General features: G+C 40.6%; 1 protein-coding gene across 1 annotated transcript in view; it reads right to left on the reverse strand.

Moving 5' to 3' along the window:
- LOC122558478 (11-beta-hydroxysteroid dehydrogenase type 2-like) overlaps positions 1-20,949 on the reverse strand; it is a 74,018-nt gene extending 53,069 nt beyond the window's left edge. Inside the window, exons 1-3 of the mRNA XM_043707106.2 lie at positions 20,544-20,949; positions 16,768-16,980; positions 5,326-5,511 (exon numbers count right to left, since the gene is read on the reverse strand). Of these exons, the coding sequence (XP_043563041.2) occupies positions 5,326-5,511; positions 16,768-16,980; positions 20,544-20,826 (682 nt within the window). The 5' untranslated portion in view covers positions 20,827-20,949. The remainder of the gene's footprint in view (positions 1-5,325; positions 5,512-16,767; positions 16,981-20,543) is intronic.
- Positions 20,950-21,187: the final 238 nt, after the last annotated feature.

A 21,187-nucleotide genomic window follows, 5' to 3' on the forward strand; every position in this document is an offset into this window, starting at 1 on the left:
TGGAAAGGTTTTGTTTTAAAAGTGGACACATTCCTAGGTCTGGATGAATTGTATCCCAAGCTGTTGTTGGAGATGAGGGAGGAAATTAAAAAGACCCTGACCCAAAGATTTGAATCATCTTTGGCCACAGAGGACTGGAGGGCAGCTAATGTTGTGCCACTCTACTGGAAAGATAGCAGGGAATTATAGACCAGGTGAGTCTGACATCAGTGGTCGAGAAACTATTGGAGAAAATAGTGAAGGAGAAAATTAAACTCTATTTAGAGAGCCAAGGTTTGATCAGGGATAATCAGCATGGTTTTGTCAGAGACACGTCACGTCTAACAAATCTGGTAGAATTTTTCAAGGAGGTGACCAAGTGTTTGGATGAGGGTAGGGTAGTTGATGTAGTTTATATGGATTTCAGCAAAATGACAAGGATTGGCCAGGTGGTTGTCAGTGTGAAGGAAGATGTCAAGTTACAGGAGGATATAATTGGATAGTGGATCAGTGTCAGATGGAATTTAATCCTGACAAATGTGAGGTGATGCAGTTTGGAAGAAGGAAAATGACAAGGGACTACTCAATGAATGGCAAGACACCAAGGAGCACAGGGGAACACCGGAATCTTGGAATGTTTGTCGACAGATCCTGAAAGTGGCAGGACAAATTTATTGGGTGGTTAAGACGATAACTTGCCTTCATTTGCCATGGCATGGATTACAAGAGCAGGGAGGGTATGTTGCAGCTGGACAAAAGGCCACAACTGGAGTACTGTGGAACAATTTTCCAATTAGATTTGGCCCACCGTTGTCTTGTACGGAAGGTGAGCAAGGCAGAATGGGTTTCCATCAGGATGTTTACGTTGGTAAACACTTTGTCACTGAGCTGAAGATATATGACAGCAGCAAAGTAAAGAACATACCAGAGATGATAGTGCCAGAATACAACCCCATTTGACCCCACTGAAAATCTCAAAGAGTGCTTTGTCACAGTTGACCTTACCCAGTGTGTTTCAATGAAAAGTGGCAATCACATTGAGCAGCTTGGCAGGCAGTTACGTTTCTCCAGCAGCTGAAATAGCACACATGGTCAAATGCTTCTGTGGGATTGATGAAGGCAGTATATAGTGGTCTCCTTGTTCATGATATTTCTCCTCAGCTTCTAGATGGAGGGGACCATGGCAATTGTCAACCTTCTGGGTTTCATCTGCTGGCGAAATCACACTGGGTTTCAGGACAGATGCCAGGATCTGCAGCCTGATGAGAGCAACATAAGCAAGTACTTTCCCCTCCAATGCTCAGCAGTGAAATGCCTCGAGAGTTGTGACAGATCCTTGTTTGTATACAGGTTTACATACCTGTATCCATTGTTTGTATACAGTGGCCAACCATGGCCACTGCCTCATCCCTCCAGCAGAGACAGGTTCTGCAGCAGTTCTAGTTAGCTACACCTCTGTTTGAGTGACATACCTTCAGCACCTTGAACTTTGTCTTGGCAAACAAGTCAATAGCTTTGCTAAACTCCTCCACCATGGGTTTGATATCTAGCACTGCAATGATGGGCAGACCGGCTTTCTTTAGTAGACCTGTTGCTTCTTTGATCCAAATATACATGTGCCTAGCCACTCTGTCATAGGATATCTAGATATTCTAGCCAAACTGTAATCAGTAGTCATTGGTGCAACACTAAGCAGTCTGTTGGACATTATTTTGTGCATTCAGTGTCTTCTTGCTCAGATCTTTCTTATAATTAATGAAAGCAGATCACTTCACTTTAATGACTTCAGCAACGTTAGCTCCAAATCAGCTAACGTTTCACTCTTTTGCTTCCTATGTATTGATATTATGGAATTGTTCCATTTCACTTCTGCACTTTCACATGGGAACCCCATCAAAGGTTTTTCATTCAAAGCAAAAAGGCCACCGTCATATCAATGTCCGTTGTATTGTCTATCTTAATAAGAATCAACAATTCTTTGACTTGATTGAATAGGTATTTGCCAATGCCAACAAGCTGCTTAATACATGCTGTGCACATACCAGACTATTGTGTATATTCTCTGAATTTGCAGAATATACTATCAACACAGGATTTGAACCAGCCAGAAGGAATTCAGTAAGTAGTCCAGAGCAGACTAAATATTTCATTTGTCATAATTTGTCATAAGTTTTCTTTTGAAATTATAATATTCTGTTACATTCCTAAACACTACATTCTTATTTTTGTAATGCCGTGCAAGATTAAAGGGAAAAATAATTAATAAAAATGTTTGAAATGTTAATCTCATTCATTTTCACACCTAGAATGAATAAACAATACAGATCTAAATTAATTCTAGCTTTCACATTCAAAAGAAATTAAAAATTGGGGAGGTGGGAGTGAGTGACTGGGGATTGAGGATTGGAAGGTGCCTGGGGAAGAGGATGAGATCAGGTATTGGTGGAGGATGGGAGGGGCAGTCAGTGGGAATAACTGAGTTGTGGTGGGGGTGGGGTTCAGTGGGTTGATTGAGGCTCAGTTTTATTGTTATTCAGGAGTTAGGGTGGACTGTAATTTCTTGAACATTTCCTGACTACCTACTAAGGTAAGAGATAAAAAAAAACTGCAGAAGCTGGAATCCAAAGCAAACAGCCAGGAGGCCTGAGGAACACAGCAAGCCAAGCAGCCAAGCCAAGGTGGTGCAGAAGTTGACATTACAGGTGTAACCCTTCTTCAGGACTGGGAGTGGGTGGGGGGAGCTGCAGATAAAGGGGGTGGCAGGGGGCAGGGTGGTGAAATGGGGAGAGGTGAAGACAGGTAGAGGGTAAGACCTGGTTGGTCACTGGGGAGGAATGAATGGCATGGTTAGAGAATCCAAAGTAGACAGGCAGGAAGTCAGAATCCTCTGAAGATTCTGATGATTTCGGAGTTGCTGGAGGGTTCCAGGTGCATGATAATTGCCAACTTGAGGTTTAAGAAGCCTGGGCAATTACTGTATACTCTGTGCATCGGGATTTCCAAGTGACCCCAGCGTCCATTTCTCAGGATACATCTGGTCTCTGACTTTCTTGGCCATTATTGCTCAGCACGTAGTAGCTTATTTTATTTTTGTTTTGTAAGCTGTCCTTGGGGGAGTTTTTGCTACTTTCTTTCTTTGTAATTCATAGCTTTAGGAAATTCTCCAAGAGTCTGTTACAGAAATTACATTTTACCATTCTATAAATTGTATCTTTAAGTGCAATTTATAGGTTTCTTACTAAAACTCTCACTTGCCTTCAGAGGAAAAAAAAAGTAAACAAAAACATTCCATAAAACTGGGTTGTATTTGATTTCCCTTTAGATATACAGACCAGTATAAGACATTTCAAAGTTATCTATTTCTGCCATCTAGCTGCTTTATGCATTATTATTTTGTTTTCCAATATCTCATCCATATTTCTTACTCAATAACACAATTGTTACTTTGCTCATCAATGTGATGAGCAGAAGCTTTTTCGCCTTTAGATTTTAATAGAACTTGCAGATGACCTGTTCGTTAGATGATACTTGCCACAACACGAATGTCTACTGGAATTGGAAATGGTGTCTTCAGCTGCAGATCTAGCACTCAAGCAAATACACAGTCACCACTGTGAATGATGTTTTCACAATTTATGTTGTAACATAACCTGGAGGGAACTGCCAGTTCATTCCAGAAGGATATCATATTTGGCAGCTACATGTTTCTTTATGTCCTCAGCTGGGAGATTAATCCAGGCACAAGTTCTAAGGTATTCATCTCAGTTGGAGCTCTCATGCTGTTTTTTCTTGGAATGTGTTGGAAGCTGTGAGCACATGACTTCAATGTTGACAAAAGGTATGTGCACAATTCCATAGCATCATTTCTGATGATGCAAACTTTCACAACAGCATTTCTGAAAAATCTTTCTTTACCCCAAATCAAGGATTCCCTAGTTGTTCTTGACCAGGCCTTCAAATGTGTTTGACCCATTTCCAACACTTGTGCTCTCACTGCTTGTCCTCCTCCCAGAATGGTGATAAGGTTCACTTTGTCCTCTTTCCACCCCACCATCATCTACAGTCAAGGGACCATCCATTGCCATTTCTGACCTTGTCAGACGATGTCATACAAAAAATCTTCCCCGACCCTATCAGCATTCCAAAGGGATTGTTTCTCTCAGCAACACTCTGGCTTACACCTCAATCACCCTAACACCTTTCCCCTGTGTAATGGCCAATACCCATGCAGTTGCAGGAGGAGTAATGCCTGTCTTTTTAACTCCTCGTTCCTTGGCCCAAGATATAGGTGTAGCAGTGATTTACTTTTATGTTTTTCAAATTAATTTATGGTATTTTCTGTTCAGAACACAGCTTACTGTCCAGTAGGGAGACTAAATGAGGTTAGATTAAAGTGGTGGGCTTTTGCCCAAAATGTCGATTTTTCTGCTCCTCGGATGCTGCCTGATCTGCTGTGCTTTTCCAGCACCACTAATCTAAACTCTGGTTTCCAGCATCTGCAGTCTTCACTTTTGTCTAGACTAAATGAGGTTAGCTGACTGCTTTGTGGAATCTCTGCACCCAGTCTGCAAGGTAGGAGCATGAGCTTATGGTTGCATGTCATTTTAATTCATGCCGAGACCTCGGTCCTTGGCATGCTGTGGTGTTCTAGTGAAGCTTGGCACACACAAGGACATCAAGTCATCTTTCAGTTAGGCACTTTATGGCCTTCTGGACTCAAGGTGGTGTTCAAAAACTTCAGCTCATGAACTCTGCCTCCCATTTTCATTTTGCTTTTTCACCATGTGCCAGTCAGAATCATGATTTTACATTTTTGGTTTCAGACAGGGCTTTTCATTATTCTCCCACTTACACTCTTTACTACAATGATATTAAGTTTTTTTTAAAAAAACTGTTTCTTTACTACATTTCTCTCATTTAATCTCTCTTGCCCTCTTCCCTATATCAGACCTTATCTTTTGCTTTCTGCACTTTCTATATTCAATGGCATTAAAATCTATCATGTTTCTCTTTTAAAGCAATATATTGTGGTTGCTGCAAATTGGAAACAAACCCAGAGAACTTGCAATTCTGTTGAAGAGTCAGACTACACTCGAAATGTCAACTCCATTTCTTTCTCCACAGATTCTGCTAAACCTGCTGGGTTTCACCAGCATTCTGTGTTTGTTTCACATTTCTATCTTTCCTCAGCTCTGGAGATGAACTACAATCAATCCAAAATGTTAACTTTCTTTCCTTTTCTACAAATGCTACCAGAACTGAGTTTCTCCAGCACTTTTTGTCCATCTTTCACATCTGCATTATTTGCTTACATTTTTAGAGCAGCCAGCTCTGAAGTGAACATACCTGAGGGACTAGAAATGTTAATAATCCTTCCTTTTGCTCGACGAATAAAGGGTAAAAATGCCTTAGTAACTTGGACTGTTCCAAGGAAATTGACTTCCATACATCGTTTGTAAGCATCTGTTGGGATGATTTCTGCATCACCAATATGGATTATGACACCAGCATTATTAACTAATGCAAAGAGTCCTAGAAGTAGAAGAGAAAAATAATTTGCTTTTGAAATAACTTTTGTTTCATATATATTGTTGTTACATCTTGGGAGGAAAAAACATGGTTTTATAAGATAACATTCAACCATATTATTTAATATAATCTTCAAATTTTGCTAGAACCTTGAACATTTTTTAAAAAGGTGGTGTCTTATTCCAAGTCTTCAGCACACTATATGCTACATAGATCAAATTCATCCCATGTATTTAGTAGAATGAGGCTCAGGACAATGCTTCACAGTGTCAGTGATAGTTTAACCATGAACTTTGCCTACACTATACGCTTGTCATCCCTGTATCATAAAAAATAGAGTTAGCTATCTGGAGAGCACCAGGTATTCACTAATCAGCATTATATTGATGCACAGGACATAGTTATTTGAAAAAGAACATGTGTACACATTATGTCTATTTCAACTCAATAAAATGGGAGCTGGGTCATTCATTGGTTCATTTCTCAGGGTAATACCATGGTCAGTCACAGTCAACCTGTCTAGATTAAACAGAGCCTAGAAATGAACTGTTGGTCAGTATTAATGTGTATTCTTCATAACATTGTGTCTACCAATTGCCAACCAAGCAGCACTCTCCTTTCATACAGTTTAAATATTGGCTTTTCCCTTGGAAAGATTTGCTGCAGCATTTAAATATGACAAGGTTTTATATCAGGAAACTCCAAGTTACTTAACCAATATTAGAAAAATCCAGGGCATTATGACCAAAAGCTTGGTTGAAGTGTTAGGTTTTAAAAGGAGGTCATGAAGTTAAAAAGAAGAGGGGTACAGGGCCTGGGCAACTGAAGTTGTGGCTATTAATCCGTGAAACAATTGAAATTGTGGATGGTCAAGAGGCAACAAGAGAATTTGATGAGTAGAGATATCGGAGAGTTTTGTAGGGCTGGAGGGGATTACAGAGAGAGGTTCATGTGCAGTCATGCAGTGATTTGGAAGCAAGGATGAAAAGTTAAAATCAAGACATTGTTTAATTGAGAATCAATATGGATTAGTGACAACAGAGGCGATAAAGTGAATGGGCACAATGTGACTTAAGCCACAGGGATCAGGGTTTTGGATAAATTCAAGTCTACAAAGGATAGACATTGAAGACCAACCAGGTCTGCACTGGAATCATCTAGAAGTTAAAAAAAAAGGCATGAATGAGGTCTCCAGTAGTGATGCACTAAGACAGGGGTTAGATTATGTGGGTGTGTATGTGCTGCCCATGACTGAACAGCACAAAATAGCAGATGGCTGCACATGGCTAAAGCAGCAGAACATAGATACCAGTAATTGGAGAGCACTTGGGAAAATATTTGTTTGATGTAGCCTACAGAAGTTAGAACAATTGTAACTCTGAACACCCAAGGTAACAGAACTGAAATAGAATATGCAGCTCCAGTTGTTTATACACAAGATACAGAGAAGAACATTTCACACAATGAATAAATAATTCAAGAGATTCATTAATTAAATCAGTTGCAATACTAACAGGTTTTAGTTAAGATCCTTCAAGTCATCATAGATAAACATTCTGAAATTGTTGTAGATTGACCAATGTACAAAAAAAAAATTATAAGTATTAGAGGAACAGATTCAAATAAAATTATGAGAGTAAACTAGTCTCAGACAGTGAAAAACAGCCTCCATATTATTACATGGACAATTGAATGACAGGTACAGAAACTAGCAGTTTTTGGAATGTGGGGCGAATGAGCACATTGTAAGACATCCAAGGATAAAAGGTAAGCATGCCTAATAAAAAGTGATGAGAAAGAAACTGCTCATAACTCAGCTAAAGAATTCTAACATCAGGTGTAACCATATAACTTTGTTCGAACAGATACTATCATGTTACGAAGTTGAAGACATTTCCCATACCTTTAAGAGAGACTGAATGCTGTTTTGCACTGGGAGCTTACAAACACCTGTCATATGACCAACTAGCAGTCCCAGAGTGTACTGGAAAATTGAAAATATATAATGTTTGGCTATTAAATGAATACCTGAGTTTTGGTTACTATTTTGAGAACAATTTGAATTTAAGCAGTTGAAATGATGCCCCTGGATACTGAAACCCAATTGAATGAATTTATTGTTTTGCCAACATCAAACCAATGAGACGATCTGATGTTGTGGGTATAAAAGAAAAGTAGGCAGATTGAAAGTCACACAGAGCGAGAGCGTGAGAGAGCAACCCAAAAGAGTGAAACACACTATCAAAAAAGGTACCTTTTCATATGAAACATCTTCACTGTAAAAGAAAGAATACAACCATGGAAAATCTTCACCCGAACAACGACAGACACTGGAGACTACATGGCTTTGAAATTAAGTTGATATAATTTTAATATTTATTGGTACAGTATATTGTTATAGAGTTGGAGGCAGATAATAAGCAGTTAAGAGAAAGGGGGGGCTTAGAGTTGAATACTTGTCATTTAATGTTCACATTTAAAGAATAAACTTATACTATTATTGTTAAATAGTGGAATTTGGGAGATCTCGGTCACTCATTGTAACAGATTACAAGACAAGGTGAGCTTTTCTGTGTGTTTAGTTTAATTAACAGAGGGGTTCACCACTGTGTCATAACAATAACAATAACAATGAGTAAACAAATCAATATTCTTTTGCATTTCCTGTAATGAGGCTAACAAGGAATTTTTTTAAAAAAGTCCTCAAGTGATAGGCAAGTATCCAATTATTGTATATACCCATTGTTAAAAAAAATAAATTTTTAGACTTTTAAAGTTCAATTTATTGGGTTGACTATTACACAAATACTAATTTCGAGGGGCTGAAATTCATGAGACAGTCCAAAGTACCATGTTATTAGCAGAAGCTCGGTTAATCTCTAAATGAGATTTGATTCTCTGGCATGTCAAGAGTAATAGGCGTTTCAACCATATTTCCAATGCATGATAATTTGCAGTCTTTCTTCAGTCAATTTCTGATTACTAAATGGTTAAACTGTAATATCATATCTTCTCGTTCAGCAGGCAGCTTTTGTACAATCTCAGTTCTCTGCTGATGTACTAAGTCATGCCTTCTCATGGACCTTGTGCCTCATCCAGCATTTGCCTTAAAGTCTGAAATTCTATTCTTGTTTGAATCATTTTGCACATCGATTCGGATAGCCTCACAACTAACACATTTTCTATTGTGACAATTTTCAAGTATCCACTCAGCATTATTTTTTCTCTGAGTGTGACCACTTGCTAGGTTTACCTCTGTTGGCACACTTTCTTTTTAGCATTGTCTGAAATTGGTTAGATACCTTTTTCCAGTCACTCAAGTTTCTCTGAAACACAAAATTCTCTTGCTGCTTCAAAGTTATTTGTCCTTTCTGCAAATTCAATAATTTGCAGTTTAAACATGACTTTTTTAAAATTCTCTTTTCCAGAGGGTATTTCTACACAAAAAGAAGAAGAAATTTCAAAACCTCAGCTATGTATATGACTGTATTTGAGTGCTACAGGGGAATTGAACCACCTGAACTGCACACAAAGGGAGGTTGTCACCCGACTCTGACCTGATGCACTTAAAATTTTTACGCCAAATTAGTGTGAACTGTACATCAAAACACAACAGCACAAAAAAAAGAGTTTGTTTCCTCATTGCAACATTTATATATAGGATAATATCTTAACTGACAAATGTTGATCTGTTATCTGTGAAGAAATACGGTCAACTTTTACATGAGATATGGAAAATTCTAGCATTTTTGGCCAAAAATAGGGTTGACATTTAAATGAGATTGAATTAGAGTGGTGCTGGAAAAGCACAAGCAGGTCAGGCAGCATCCAAGGAGCAGAAAGGAGAGAGAAAAAAAAATTTAAAAAAAAAAAACAAACGTTTCAGGCAAAAGCCCTTCATCAGGAATAGCTTTTGCCTGAAACATCAATTTTTCTGCTCCTTGGATGCTGCCTGACCTGCTGTGCTTTTTCAGCACCACTCTAATTCAGACTCTGGTTTCCAGCATCTGCAGTCCTTGTTTTTACCCTTTTAAATGAGATTGACTTTTACTTGAGTATATATGATAATTGGCAGTTAACAATGCAGCTGGGAAATGTCTGGAAAGGAACGTACTTGAATACTGTGTCCATTGGGAAAAGTCCCACAAAGGGGAGATTAGAGAGTTTGGGAAACATCATGAGACCATGGAGGACCAGGGGTTTACCACAAACCTGTCCATTTCTAGCCATGCAGTCATAAGATTAGCTTAATTGGAAATATATGTAATAAATTAATATGATTGGTTTGTAAATGTTAAAGGCAGGATGAAACAAAAAAGGTATAAATTGTATGTTTTCCTTTGTTTGATGAAGAGATTTTCAGAGTTTCTTCCCACTGGCGTAATTTCAATCAACTTTTTGATACTGGAAATGAACTCCTGAGTATCAAGTGAATCATTTGGCCATTCCACCCCAACAGGGTGTAAGTAGGCAGTATTATTGATGACATGAATAATTAGTTGAAATCTCATCTTGGGGCCCAATGTTACCAATGTTGTGAACAGATTGTGTTAATATGAGACTGCTGACAGGAAGAGGAATTGAGTTGTTAGCTAGGGAATGGAGACTGAAAACAATGCATTTTGAACAATGGTGTTTTGATTTCTGTAATGTTCTTGAGGGTCTTCAAGTTTAAAGAGGCAGGGGGAGGGACCAAAATCACGAGGTCTCAGATTCCAAATTATTGGGACCTGCTGTACTTACTTTTCTAGGCTCTTTATAGAGGAGATAACAATGTTAAATATTATATTCTTTTGTGGAATGGGACCCTGCCCTTTAATGCAAGCAAGACTAGAAAGAATTATTTGTTGTTAAACACAAGCCAGGCGTGACTTGTGAACTCTGTCATTAAAGATACTGTTGAAATGGTATTATGGTTGAGGTTAAACCACAGTGGCTTTTTTATACATTTGCTGAGAAAGTGCAATAAAATTTCAAGAACATTTCTCTATAAACCAAAAACTAAAATCCAAATCGCAGTCAGCTAGAGAGATGATGTCTGGTTTGGATTTATTATTAGTGACCCATTAGCTGGGACAACTAGTCCTGAAGGTTGCTGTCAGAAAAATACTAATTATTCATATATTGTGCAACTACCCTCCTGAGTCCTGTAATAATGTTGGTAACTTGACAATGAGACCCAGTCCTATCAACATTGATCAATACAACTCATGAACTACAATATCAACCTCAGATTAACTGTGATTCTTGCAAGTTGAATTCAGCAGCAGTACTTTTGTCAAAATAATGCAACATATGCCTTCACAGTCTCACCAGAATGCTTGCTGGCATTGTTATATGGCTGAAACTATATATTTCATCAATACTGTAAATCAGCAGATTGTCAAGCAAGTATTCAAGGAGCATCTTAACAATGGTTTATAAGCACAATTCCCAAAATGTAGTTTTTGTCAACATTTTCAGAACAATGCTAAATGCTAATTGTTATTAGCTTAAGGCAGCACATAAATTTGAAACTATACCCTTATTTTTCAAGAGCATTTAAAAGATGCCAGTTTTCCTCGATTCCCATTAATAAGTAAGGGACATAGGATGGATTCTGACAGGGGCCTGACTGATATGGGCTCTGATGATAAAAATGGCACAATCGCATGAAAATTCCAACTAGGCCTATCTCAGGGGGTGGAACTACTTGCTGCATCTTTTAACTAAGTTCTGGGTGACAAGCTGATATTCTCAGTAAGCAGAAGTGAGTTGCCATAAAGTGGGATAACGTCTTGCTAGCAATTTTATTAACCATAGGTATCACCCCATTAATATGCAGCTTTCTACCTTTTCATCTGCCATTAGCAAACTAGACATTGACTTCCATGTAGAGATTTCTCAATGTGGGTACCTGGCAACACCAGCTCACCACTGTCTGGACAGCCACAACATTGCTCACCATGCAGCAGTATCTCAAGACATGCCCCACTAGACAGGGGTTCCACGCATCCCTCATCACTGCCATCTGATGACTGCCAACCCCAGAGGATCCTCACGTTACTGTTCCAATCTACTTGCAGGATGCTGACAAAGTTGGAACCTGCATTTCAGGGTGCAACTGCAATTAACACTGCAAGGTTGCTGCAAGAGCATTGTGCACTAGTGACAGGCACTCAGCTCATGGACCAGACCAGGCTGCACCTTAGAGTTGCTTGCATGCTCTTTTAAAGTTCATTTATGTAGCGCCTGCATGCTCAGAGCATTGCTGCCTTGCCTTGCAAGGCCAGTTAGCAAGTTGGGGCTTTAGAGTTTAAAGTACTGTTCTACTGATACACTGTTTTGTGCTGACATACAGATAGGTTGCCTGTCAGTCAGTCAGGACATGTCAGTTGTGGGAGAAGGGGCTGCTTTGCTGTACAGCATGCCAAGATGTCAACCTAACATGTACAGCATGTGCCAGTTGCCTGTGCAGCAAACACACACTGCGAGTACATTCAACCAAATGGCCGTGTCGAAAGGATAGTACTTAGTCTAGTCAAAGAGATAGAGGGTCACTGTTGGTAGGGGATTGTGATACTGCCAGGTCAGCCCTATAGAGGAATGTGAATCATCAGTCAGGGAGCTGCAAAAACAGAGAACAGAAGTCTGACCAGTCATGCTAATGACAGTTCGGTGAAGTCAGTCAGATGTCTGCAGTGAATACAATCCTCGGGGACTGTCCATTGAGCAGTAGGAAGGGTGTAAGTGCAGTTCATTGCTAAAAGGGGGTGTGGCAACCAAGGCTGGAGAGTGAAATCAGTGATGAGGTGAGGATAAGGACAATGACAAGGTTGGGATTAGGGTGAGGAAGTCAAGGGGGTACATGGTACAGCATCGGAGGGCACGGTAGGCTTCAGGAGGGCTGGGGGAAGGTGTTATTGGCAGTGACCACCATCATGACCTCCACTTGGGTGGAGCACAGGACCATAGCAGACATCAATAAAGATGCAATGCCACTGTCCAGGGGGCAAAGAGGAAAGTTGGAAGCAAAATTCAATGTGGTGGATTTCCACATTGGGTGGAGCTAGGGGGAGTGGAAATGGGCTGAGAGAATACGGAGATAAAAAAAACCTGGCAATCAGGCAGAGCCCCATGCTGCTGGTGTTCACCAAAAGCTATATTGTCTGCAATCACTTACCACTTGCTAGACACTAACTGCAACAGGAAAATGGCTGGGACAATGCTCAGGGTGGACAGAGTCAGTGTTAGTTTGATGGACAAAAGCACAGGCTGTATGACTGCTGGATGCTAGGACATCGAAAAGGTCAAACACATGAAGCATGCACTTGCAAAATGGAGCTACATTTAATTTGCAATCATTTCATTGTCCATGTGCAATGCATACAGAGTGAACGCGATTATGATTCAAAGGCAATTTGCACCATGTTGTTGGTTTTATTGAGCAATAGTATCTTATTGATGTAGAAGTTAGTAACAGTGACTTAAAAATAAGGCTAACACTGACAAATGTGAATGACAACTTTTCAAACTTGCAAGGGTGCTGTGGAACCATCTGCCTTATAAGTATTATGATGGACTGCACTGAATGCATTAAGTGTTGAAGTGGATGTGGGTCCAGGATGGGAGGTTCAGAGTACAGCAGCCATCCGTTATTGATATTACGTGTTGGTGACTCAACAAGCATAGCACTTGCAATCTAGTGCCTATACTGAAGCGGAATGTATCATGGAGGTATGGCCCTCATTATTAGAGTGCTGCACGTCTTGCTGTCTGGAGGAGGGTGTGCTTTATCAACAGGATACACCATCTCTTCTCAGAGTTAACAGCCTGTTTTCTTCTTAATGTTAACAACATAGATCATTGCCAATAAGAGAGTGACATACCCAGTTGTTGGTGGCCTGTTAGTCACTGTGGTTGTCATGTTAAGACGACAGGGCAGGGATGCTTGCAGGGGAGCAATGTCCTTCAGGGGAGACCTAGTCGTACTATTGCTAGAATATTAATCCAGAGACCCAGGTAATGTTCTAGGGACCTGGGTACCAATCCTGCAGGTGGTTAAATTTTCAAATCAATGAAAATCTGGGAATTAAGAATCTAAGTGATGACCATGAAATCATTGTTGATGAAACCATCTGGTTTATTAATATCCTTTAGGGAAGGAAACTGCCATCTTTCCTGGTCTAGCCTATGTGTGACTCCAGACCCACTGTGCCCTCTGAAATGGTTGAGCAAGCCAGTTACTTCTATCAACTCCTAGAAAGGAAACAAAGAATGAAAACAGATGGACCACCTGGCAGCGATGAGGCACCCAAAACAACAATGATAAAAACAAACCTCTGCAAAGTCCTCCTAACTAACATCTGGGGAACTAGTGCCAATATTGGGAGGGCTGTCACACAGAATAAATCAATCACTCAACAGCTTGACATAGGCATACTCACTGAACAATACCTGACAAACAATATCCCAGACACCATTATCACCATCCCTAGCTATGTCCTAGCCCATCGACAGGACACACCCAACAGAGATGGCAGCACAATGGTATACAGTCAGGAGGGAGTTACCCTAAGAGTCCTCAACATTGGCTCCAGACACCATGAAGTCTCATGGCATTATGTCATACATCAGCAAGGAAACCTCCTGCTAATTATGACTTACTGTTCTCTCAGCTGGTGAATCAGTGTCGAACAACACTTGGAAGTAGTACTGAAGGTGACAAGGACATAGAATGTATTCTGGGTGGGGGATTCAAATGTGTATCACCAACAAGTGACAATACCACCTACAGTAACAGCACAACTATAGTAGCATTATCACCAACAGTAGCAGCACAACAGACCAAGTCCTGATGCTCAGTAGGAGCAGCGTGTAACATCCACAAGATACACTACAGAAATTCAACAAAGATCTTTAGACAACACCTTCCAAACTCATGACCACTTCCATCTCGAGGGACAAGGGCAACACATACATAGGAACACCATCACCTGCAAGTTCTCCTTCAAGCTACTTACCATTCTAACTTGGAAATATATTGCCATTCCTTCAGTGTCATGGGATCCAAATCCTGACATTCTTCCCTACTGGCATTGTGGATCTACCTACAGCACATCTGCAGTCCACACTTTTGCAAGACCCAAGTAATGTACTGGGAACCTGGCTTCAATTCCTGCCATGGTGGAATTTGAATTCAATAAAAGAATCTGGGATTAAGAGTCTATTGATTTCCATGAATCAATTGTCAGGGGAAAGACCCATCTGGTTCACTAATGTTCTTTAGGGAAGGAAACTGCCACCCTTGTCTGCTCTGGCCTGCATGGGACTCCAGACCCACAAAGTGTTTGACTCTTAACTGTCCACTGGACAATTAGGAATGGGTAATAAATGCTGGATTAGCATGTCAACGAAAGAAACAGGCCTAACAACAAGTCCAGAGGCAGCAGTGTCGGGTGCTACAAGCCAGACAGGAACTGTTCAAGTAAATGACAGTTGGGTCTAGTAGGCAATCAGACTGCAGAACAGTCATCATATCAGCATTGTGGGGGCAATCTAAAGCCACTATTCATTTTGTTTGTATTTACTTTTGTTGACTATGAACAAAAGTTCTTTTTGGAAGTGTAATTGCTTGCCGGTATGTGATGACCCCCTATTGGACACTGACAATATGTGGATCTGCAGTGGGCACCGGGCACAGAGTAGTGGTGAGGTAGAGAGGGTGGTTTGATGAATTTTAGCTGACAACACAAACAGTGTGACCTGATGGTTAAACAATGACTAGGGACAGAGAATGGGGTTGAGAGTGTGAGGGACTATCAGTTGTACCAGAGATGTTCCAAGAGCAATATGGATTTCTGGCTGTTGTGTCATTATGTTGACAGTGAAGGACAACGCTGGATTGCCAATATCTGATTCTACAGTGGCTTTTAAAAAAAGATAACGTGGGCACCAGAAAGACTGGTCCTTTGGGGCATCCAGTGAGTGGCAGGTTGTTCTGGGAATGATAAGAAGTTGAATTGGGCTAGAATCGGGTGACAGGGATGCCATAGATTGATAGGGTGGGTAATTAATATGACAAATCTGCTAAGGTATGAGAGATCTGAATTTGCCTTGTGGTGAGCAACCCTCTGTGAAACTAAACAAGATTGACACTTGACCAAAAAAGTAACTTTCAGCTCATACTGTTTTTTAGAAGCTAAGCTCATTGTAAAGTTCTCCAAACAAGAAGTGGGTATCAAACAATCTTTGAAGGAGCTCTCAAAATTATCTTATAGGACAGACCATAAAAAGTGAACATGGTTTATTTTTAGTATTTCTTTCCTTTTAAATTCAAAAGACCTATTTAGAGCCAAGGAAGTTTCTGACTTAACCTTAGTGAATCTGAACAAACTGCAATACAGTTTTATCCAACACATAATATAAAATGAAAAAAAAAAAAAATTATTTTCTTACCTCAGATGCACTATGAATACATCTCAAGGCACTTCACAGAAGTGTTATGAAGAAGACTCAAAGAAGATCATAGAGATATTAGACTAAAAGCTAAGCTGAAGTCTTAAGAAGTGTCTTAAATAAGGAAATATGCCAGAGTGGTTTCGGGAGAAAATTCCATCACTTTAGGTCAAGGCAGCTAAAGGCTTGGCCACCAAAAGTGCAGCAATTATAATTAAAAATGCTTAGGGGTTCAAAATTAAAGAAACAACTATCAATGAGCATTGTGGGGCTGAAGAAGATTACAAAAGATAGGAGGAAAACAAAAAGGTGTCCAAGGAAAGGATTGAGAAGAGCACTGTTTCCTATAATAAGAAAAATACTTATGATTTCTTTCAGACCTAGTGGTTAGTTTGGATTCACATGAAAATCATCATTTAGTTTTTCTCACTAGCTGTACAACATCGTACAAGTCTCTGATTTTAAACAATTAGCACATACTGGAGGCTGCATTGTTAAAATTGTTCTGAAAAATCAGTAGATCTGATTGGTAAAGATTCTCATATCATAGCATTCATTCTTGGCATCAGAGAATGATCCATTTTTACAATTCTGATACTTGGCAATTGATGATAACAAATGGCTTCCTTGTGTATTTTAAAATTATTTGCTGTGAAGTCCCTGAACTTATTTTAAAATATCTGGTCACTGACAATAATAACTACATTCTTCACAGCTGCAAATTAATAACAGTCAAATACAACACTCTGAATTTTAGAAACAGCTTAATCATTGTGAATTGAAAATAGTTCAGTAAAGCGAACTAGAATATTGTTTACATACCCCGGTTATTTAGTTGTTTTGCAACTTCTTTTCGAACTTCTTGGATCATTGCATGATTTGTCACATCCATTTCAATTACGGTGAGTCGATCAGAACAGACCGACTTGAGTTCTTGAGCGCCATCGCTCTCCTCTTGAAGCACCAGTGCAAACACATGGAAACCAAGCGAATGGAGTCGCTTGGCCAAACTGTGTCCAAAGCCTGAGTCACAACCTAAATAAAGAGCAAAGACAAGCTTCTAACTGGCTGAAACTGAAGAAAGGCATGCCAAGACATGATGATCTAATTATTTTCTTCAAGTGAACAGAATGGGTGTAATCTTCTCAGGATCTGAACAAAGTGGTAAGGTGAGACAGTTAGGAAAATAGGATAAGAATGGGGAAGTCAGATTCTCAATGTCCGGAACTCCACAAGGGTTTCAATGACTGGATGAGAATATTGCTAGTAGACAGCAATGGACCCATTTGCATACATGGGTATCTTGATACTACTTAATCATGCCTCAGTTACAAAGGTTGCTAGTTTTTCAGTGCTGCGTGGTGCCAAATCCCAACTTGAAATTCAGGGAGGTACCTGGTAGCTCGGTCTCCTCGGAGTTACCAGCTTGACTACATCATGGCACATCTCAGACTCACTTACACAGTTCACCATTTAACTGCTGCACTTTGGAGCCCGATGACACCTTATATTGATGCCAGGCTGCTCTAGGCACAGGGATAGGCATCTATCTTGCATCACAATTAGGTGCATCTTTGTGCTTTTCACTTACTTCCTTCACATTTACGTATTCAGTGCTTAATTGAGTGCTCACAGCATCTCCACCTTGCCTGCTCATTTACAATTACAGCCCCATGGTAGTTCTGTCCAGCCTTGCTTTTTAGTGCAGACAGAAAGCCAAGCCATTTGCCATCCATGATCAAGCAGGTGGACACAGTGCTGAATGGCATCACACCTGAAGCACGTGCAACAGCTTAAGCAGCAGACACTTAATTTATTACAACCAATAGGCCATGATCAAAAGTTTAAGGGCAGTAGTCCTTACATCAGGCATGGGCAGGGTCTAATCTCAATCCAGGGGATTCAACACAGGCTGTCAGCCATTTGATACAATTAGGTGCTAGGAATGTGTATCATTACCGTCTCGGGAGATTTCCCAGTCAGTCTTGCACGTTGGTCTAACCAGTCCGGGGAATAGCACTAACCAGTCAGGGAGATGCAGAATCAGGGATCTGGTTCATCATCCGTCATATCTATCATTCCAAGTCAGTCAGGGATTGGCCATGGTTAGTCCTGAACATTTATTCACTGAAAACAAAAGGGTCTAAGAGGGGCCACTATTGTAGTGGGGAACTCATTGTCATTGATCCTACAATAATTTCAGTCTCCGAATGTATTTGTGTGAAATGGCTTGCGCTGTATATATTTGAATAAAGTCAGGTCCATGTAGTAGCATCCTATGGATGTCCTTAAAGACATGATAAATTGTCGTCTGTGGGTGCAGTGACTGCTGATTGCCCATATTACTAAGAAGCGGTTTGATTTTGATATTTCCCACATAGGCACACTGGAATTGGGACCAACGGGTTCACCCAAAACAAGTATTATTATCACAGTGGCCATTGCACAATGAATAGCCATGGAAATTGCACAGCAACATACAAGACTGCAAGGCCAGGATAAGCAACAAACTCATAGCTGCAGAACAGGCACCAAATGAAGAATTCAAAACAGAAGGTCCCCTCAGGATGCAGATAAAGTGCATGAGGTTTGCAGTCTTTTGTCTATGTAGGAGGTAGGGTGGGAGTCGGTAGGTTTGTAAGAAATGTCAGTGTTGAGTCGGTCATCATTGATGGAGATGGAGAGGTCCAGGAAGGGGAGGGAGGTGTCAGAGATGGTCCAGGTGGAATTTGTTAGTAAAGTTGATGAACTGTTCAACCTCCTTGTGGGAGCATGAGGTGGCACCGATGCAGCCATCAATGTAGTGGAGGAAAAGGTGGGGAGTGAAGCCTGTGTAACTCTGGAAGATGGCGTGTTCTACATAGTGGACAAAGAGACAGGCATATCTGAGACCCATGCAGGTGTCCGTGGCTACCCCTTTCTTCTGCAGGAAGTGGGAAGATTCAAAGGAGAAACTGTTGAGGGTGAAGACCAGTTCAGCTGAACAAGTAAGAGCGTCAGTGGAAGGGTACTGTTGGGGATGACGGGAGAGGAAGAAATGGAGGGTTGGAGGCCCTGATCATGGCAGATGGAGATGTAGAGGGACTGGATGTCCATGGTGAAGTTGGGGGCCAGGAAAACTAAAGTCTTGGAGGAGGTGGAGGGTGTGGGTGGCATCCCGAATGTATGTGGGGAGCTCCTGGACCAGAGAGGACAGGACAGTATCGAGATAGGTGCCTTACAAGGATGTCTGGTGAGGAACAAAGGTTACCATTTCCAACCATGGCTGATGACTCCAGTACCAAAGCTCTGACTACAGCTGAGTGTTGATACAGTGTAACCCCTTCATCCCATCAGGGCCATCATGAAGCAGACAGTAGGCCTTCTCACGAGGAGTTGCCAATGTTTGGACAGCTCTGGGGAGGTGCTTGCTGGAGCCTACAGACTGATTGAGATATATGATCCTGCAACTGAAGCAGGCAAAAAAAATATGAAAATGAGGAGCTGCTAAAGTGGCAGCATTCATCTTCTGAGGAAGAGGACGATGTTGAGCGAGAGGAACAGTACCTTCACAATGATAGAATATAGTAGTGTCAGATGTAACAGGCCAGACAGGACTCATTTGACATTCCCTTCCAATGGAACTGCTGTTTAACTGAAGAATGTTGAAGAACATTGAAATAAGTCAATTGGTATTACTGTAGTTTAAGCTGGAATGAAAAATGGAGAATGGGACTAGGCCATTTAGCACTGCCTCCTTGGCAACACTGAAACTAAAAAGCTGGCCTCTGTCTGTTGTGGACCAAATGAAGGACATTGAAAAACTTTAAGCACTTGTTTCCACATTGCCTTCTAATACCATGGTTCTGAAATAACTACGTTTTTGTAGCTATTTAGTTGCGTTAGTTAAGGATGAATTTGGATCATGATCACAAAGCTCTTTGCATGGAGAGCAAACTTTAAAACCAGAAGAAGTGCACGATAGTCAGCTTACTATTCATTTCTGAGTAGAGTTGATTAAAAACAGAGAAACATACTTTGAAGTAAGCACACGTACTGAATCCCAAAACTTTGGTATTAAAGCTTCTACAACACCCCATTGTCACCTGACAAAGGAGCAGTGCTCTCAAGGTTAGTGCTTCCAAATAAACCTGTGGGACTATAACCTGGTGTTGTGATTTTAAAACTCTAATGAGAGAGCAGCCCTATGGTTGGGCAGGATGGTAGAGACTTTACCAGACTTCATGTTGTTCTCAATGCAGATTACACTTTATCATTTTCATGAAACTTGCAGACGAGCTTTTATGGAACGCATGTCAAAGTGATGTTAATACTTCAAAAATGTAATTTATTTATTCATAAAAACTCTTTGTACATACATATAGTCACAAACGCAGTTCGGTTCTGTGCAGTAGCAGATCAAGGAAACAATCAAACATTGGAGTTTGACTTTATCCAAACAAACCAAAACACATAAAATGATGTCAGTACTGAAACAAATTCAACCAGCCAAACCTCTGGCTGCTCGAGCCAAGGGCAACTCATTTCGCCCCAGTCTTGCAAGTTTTGCGAATGCTTTTAAATTTAACATAACTGTGCGCAATTCCGTTAACGCTTACCAGTGATCAGAACAGCCTTCCCTTCCGGAGAAAGTATTCCATCGGAGCAGAACGACCGATAAACCAGATAGCAGGAGAGAGCGAAAAACACGAATCCCATGGCCTGCGGTAAGTAAAGGGAACACAGGGACGCAACCACCAATAACAGCAGCGAAGAGACACTGCTGACGGCGCTCAAGTTTAAACGTACTTCAGATTTCTGAAAGTGGAAAGCAACTGCTACCCCGAGCACCACAGTGAGGAGCCCATACAGGCCCAGTGCGAGGGAGCTGCTTTCCTCCATTTCGCCCGGAAGTTCCTGCGGTCTCCTTGGGGCATTCAGCTTGAAATGAACCTAAATGCAAAGGCAAACATTCTCAACCAACCAATCCCGAGTTTACTCTGACGAGTAACAATCAGCTATCCATGTGACAGTTTTCTGTGAAACAATATTCCTCAATTTGACCTCACAAATAACGTCCTGTCGGGCATCATGAAGCACTCACTTTATGTTGCTAAACATGTACTTGTGCAATTATTTCTGGCAAGGGATAGTTGTACAGGAGAGTGCAATTCTGCAAGACATTTCCTACATTGTTGTAACCTCACAGAATAAAATGTGAATTTGACTTGAGACAACCATTAACTAAGGTGTTCAGTTGTAA

The sequence above is a fragment of the Chiloscyllium plagiosum genome, unplaced genomic scaffold, assembly GCF_037043375.1.
Source record: "Chiloscyllium plagiosum isolate Xiang-an unplaced genomic scaffold, Cpla_swu_hap1 HiC_scaffold_17, whole genome shotgun sequence".
In the NCBI taxonomy this organism is placed as follows: Eukaryota; Metazoa; Chordata; class Chondrichthyes; order Orectolobiformes; family Hemiscylliidae; genus Chiloscyllium; species Chiloscyllium plagiosum.